Source organism: Frankliniella occidentalis, unplaced genomic scaffold, assembly GCF_000697945.3.
Source record: "Frankliniella occidentalis isolate FOCC.00 unplaced genomic scaffold, Focc_3.1 Scaffold408, whole genome shotgun sequence".
In the NCBI taxonomy this organism is placed as follows: domain Eukaryota; kingdom Metazoa; phylum Arthropoda; class Insecta; order Thysanoptera; family Thripidae; genus Frankliniella; species Frankliniella occidentalis.
The window spans coordinates 100,192-104,148 of NW_026267530.1; the positions used below are offsets into that span (position 1 = coordinate 100,192).

The following is a 3,957-nucleotide window of genomic DNA, read 5'->3' on the forward strand; positions in this document are numbered from 1 at the left end:
CCACCCTGAAAATATCAGACCTCTTGCCTGTCAGCAGCAAAATTCCATAACAGGTTTTTCTGAATTTCGAAGTTGTAGTAAAAACTAAATGAGTAAAAGAGATATCGAAAGTCTCGGTCATTATATTTTCTTTTGTTTACGTTGTGAGTTGGCGTATGGTACACACTGGCAATGTCCCCGGCACCCCTAGTCTAGAAGTCAATGACCTCTCCCTTGTTTACAGCCCTTTCTTGTTTATTTATTTGCTTTAAAAGTGAATATTCAGTAGAAATAAATCTCAAAAGAAGAAGCTTTAATTTAAGCATGGAATTCTGTCAAGGTTGTCGTGAACTTGAGGAGGAGAATATGAGGCTTAAATCGCTTATCCAACAGTCAGTATTTTCAATATGAGCCAGTTTTAATTTTTAATCTAGATTCTCTTATGCTGTTTTTTTCAATTCGTCTATTTCTTTCAAACATTATTTCAGGGTGAAAGATTTACTTCTAGACAATTCTACAGCCTCTACCACTTTAAAGGATCAAAATGTTTGTAAGTGTACACTTTTGTTTCCACGCAAATAGTTCTGTGCGAAGGATGGCCACATCAATAACCCTTTCTTACAAAATGGCAAAATGTTTGGTCATAAATCCTCTCTTTTATATAAATAATTTTTCCTTTCAGTGACCAGTGCACCGTCTCCTTCCTCATTAAGTCCTGTTCTAGCAGGTGGAGATTCTCCATTATTAACCTGTGACTTTGCTCGTAAGTTAATGATACTAATTAAAATGGTGCATGCATGAAAAGTAGAGTATAAAAAATTTAAGACAATAATCAACAACATAGAGTTATAAACTTTTAATTAATTTTTGAAAATTTTCCATCCTTGTTAGCAAACGCTGCCTCAAGCCCATTACTTTTTCAATGTGGTCAAGACCTCAATGATGAAACATTTTATGAGCCTGCAGAACAGCTGGCAGCTTTGAAGGATGAAGTTTCTATTATACAAGGTGAACTAGACCCTAAGGACCCTGACACAACATTTTGTGAACCTGCTGCTGCTGACCAGGATGCTGCTCAGAAAAAGGAAAATGGTAGGTGTTCTCCAGCATATGTCTGTGGGTAGCAATTGACTTTTTGTTTTGAATTGAAACCCTGCAATTTGAAAGCACTAAAATTTTTACAAAGTACACGTTTATAGAGATTCAGATCTTTCCTCTTTGTCTGCAGTCCATCCTAGGAGTCCAATCCTAGGGGTCGGGATTGCTCGGAGAGCAAGGAGGAGAATTCTGTGCGACACTGAAGAGCAAGAAAAGCCTGCTTCAGCTTTGGGGACAAGTTATGATAGGTAAACAGTTTCTCCATATTATGACAAAATAGACTACTACTAAGTAATAAGACAATCCCTACTTAAGGCTATCAGTAATTTGAAAAATGTTCTAACTTTACCAGACTACCACAGCTGAAAGAACCAAACTACCGTTACAAAAAAGAAGCAGTGCGAGGGGCCAAAAGAAAACAGGTGCCTGGGCATGATTGCAATAGATGTGAGGAGGTAGGAACTTCATATTCAAATCACAATTAGTGAACATGTGTGCCTAAAAAAAATAGAGTGTTAAATATATTTTTGTAATGCCTGCTTATCTTCTGCTTTCAGTACTATGTAGCTGCAAAGTTAGGAAAAAATGCAATTAAGAAATGCTCCAGACACAGAGCCCAGTATTCACCCGTGCGTTCACCAAAAGGTGAGACTTATCAGGTTGACTAGATAAGATGAATATTAGTTACTCTTATATTGTTTCCCTATAACTTATCTCATGCACATTACAGGATTTTGGAGTCTCAATATGCCATCTACACAGTGGATAAGAGCAAAGGCTTCTGGTGAACCTGTTTCACCATTCAAATGGTGAAGTTGAGGTAGTCTCTTCAGAAATCTATAGATTTATTCTACCAATATTTTTCTTACCTGTAAGATTTGCATGTAGCTTTGTTTTTTTACAAATTTGTTCATGTGGAATGTTAATTCCAGATGTTTCTGTCCTGCAACTGTGTACTTATTATTTCTTGCATGTTTCATTTTCAATTAGAATTAGAGCTATCAGGCTTCTGAGAACCTTGTATCACCATTCAAAAATGGTAAAGTTGAAATGGCCTTTTCAGATGCTATAAATTGATTCTACCAATGTTATTCTTACCTGTAGCTTTTCATGCAGCATTATTTTTTAATTTGTCAATATAGAATGTGAATTCCAGATGTTTTCCATCAATTTTATTCATAGATGTTTTTATTTTCCTATGATATGTGTCCAGGTTTTAAAGCCAATGTACCAAATATACCATCTCTCCTTGTATTTCTCTGCCGTATATCCGTTTTACCTTTTCCAAGTAGCCAATGCTTCAAATTCATAGCTAAATGCAATTTCCCTTTGACAAACAGTGAACTTTTATGCTTCATACTGAGTATTAGGAGTTGCAGGAAATCAAAACAGATAAGAGATGAAAACACTAAAACTTTATTTGTTGTACACTCACAAAAAGGAAATTCGAAAAGAAGCAGACTTTAGTGACACAATTAACAGAAAACTGTCACAAAGAGACCTGCTGATCTGATAACAAAGAAGATAACATTAGAATAAGTCACATTCTGATAAGCATGGTTGAAGAATTAATCTAGGTAGACAGCAGCTAAGTAGTATAAAGTTGTAAAATATACAGTTGATATTTAGATCCATGCACTTAAAAACAGGTTGCATGAAAATGAGTCCAGTATAATAATAAAAACAATAGAGTAATTCAGTCTACCTACAACTTGACCCTGATAATTACATGGTGGTGGTAACAGCGTATTCAATTAAAATTGGCATTCCAGGTTGATCCCAGTAAATTTGGTAACATAATTTCATATTTAAAATCATCAAAACACATTAAAGTTGATGTAAAAGTAACCTGTCTGCTATCATATAGCTTAACTTCTTACAATGATGTTGATTTCCCTCACAATAGACATTTCTATTACAATAAACCTCTCTAACATCATCTATCAATTTAATCTGAAGCCGCCAGCAGTTTGGGCGCAAAGTTGGAAGTAGAAAGGTAAACAGAGCTTGCACTTGCTCCCATCATGCAGAACTAGGTGTCTTCCTCCTGGGTGGACAGAAATAGACAACTAAAAATATTGAACTCTATACAAGGCTCTTCTTTCAATACAATACATAACTTTTTAAATGTACCTCAGAGCTACTATCAAAATCCTCTAAAGAGCCAGCCGACCTCATCCAAACAAACGGTGAAAGGTAATGAGGATGAAAGAAATCTGAAAACCAATCAAAGGAATAGAATAAGATTATTTTAGCCAATAGTCATATTGCTTTAAAATTAATGGTATACTTACACTTATAATTAGCATTGCTGACAACTGCGTCAAGTCCTGGGCTTGTACAGTACAAGAGTGACCTTACTCGAACTCCAGTTCTGAAGAATGGCGTTGGGCGTAGCAAAGTCTTGTCATTTCTTGAGCAAGAGCCCTGCAGTCCTTCAGTCAGGGAACATACCTGAAACATAAATAATTTATTAGTCTACTATAATGAAAACTAACATTGGTTTCTGATAGACTGCACAAGCAAGCACCGCCGTTGCAAATTTATAGAATCAAAAACAAATTGTAAAATAAATTTTGGGATCACATTTGAAAAACAAACAAACAACTGAAGCATGACACACAACAAGAATGTTAAAACAAGAATCAACTATTCAACACAAAATAGTACTGTATGCAAAGAAAATAATACAAAGCTTTTGGACTAAGTGTCAACCACACGATCAACACTCAATAGGAAATAGGAAAGCCCCTCCCCCCTCCCCACTCAAAAAATGAGGAAAACAACAGCCAAACAAGCTGGAAAGCCAAAATTACTACTGCATCTTTAGAACCAAGTGTATGAGGAGAAAAATAACGCAAGCCACATTTATCATCAAGG

General features: G+C 35.7%; 1 protein-coding gene and 1 long non-coding RNA gene across 2 annotated transcripts; both read left to right on the top strand.

Moving 5' to 3' along the window:
• Positions 1-573: 573 nt before the first annotated feature.
• Positions 574-1,319, top strand: LOC127751282 (uncharacterized). Its single transcript, XR_008012058.1, has 3 exons — positions 574-742; positions 871-1,071; positions 1,208-1,319. It is a non-coding gene; the product is annotated as an uncharacterized LOC127751282 (long non-coding RNA).
• Positions 1,319-2,390, top strand: LOC127751281 (DNA endonuclease RBBP8-like). The gene is made up of 4 exons (XM_052274558.1): positions 1,319-1,332; positions 1,430-1,532; positions 1,635-1,722; positions 1,808-2,390. Exons 1-4 carry the CDS (start codon positions 1,319-1,321, stop codon positions 1,888-1,890), a joined length of 288 nt encoding a protein of 95 aa, XP_052130518.1. The 3' UTR covers positions 1,891-2,390.
• The last annotated feature ends 1,567 nt before the right edge of the window (positions 2,391-3,957 follow it).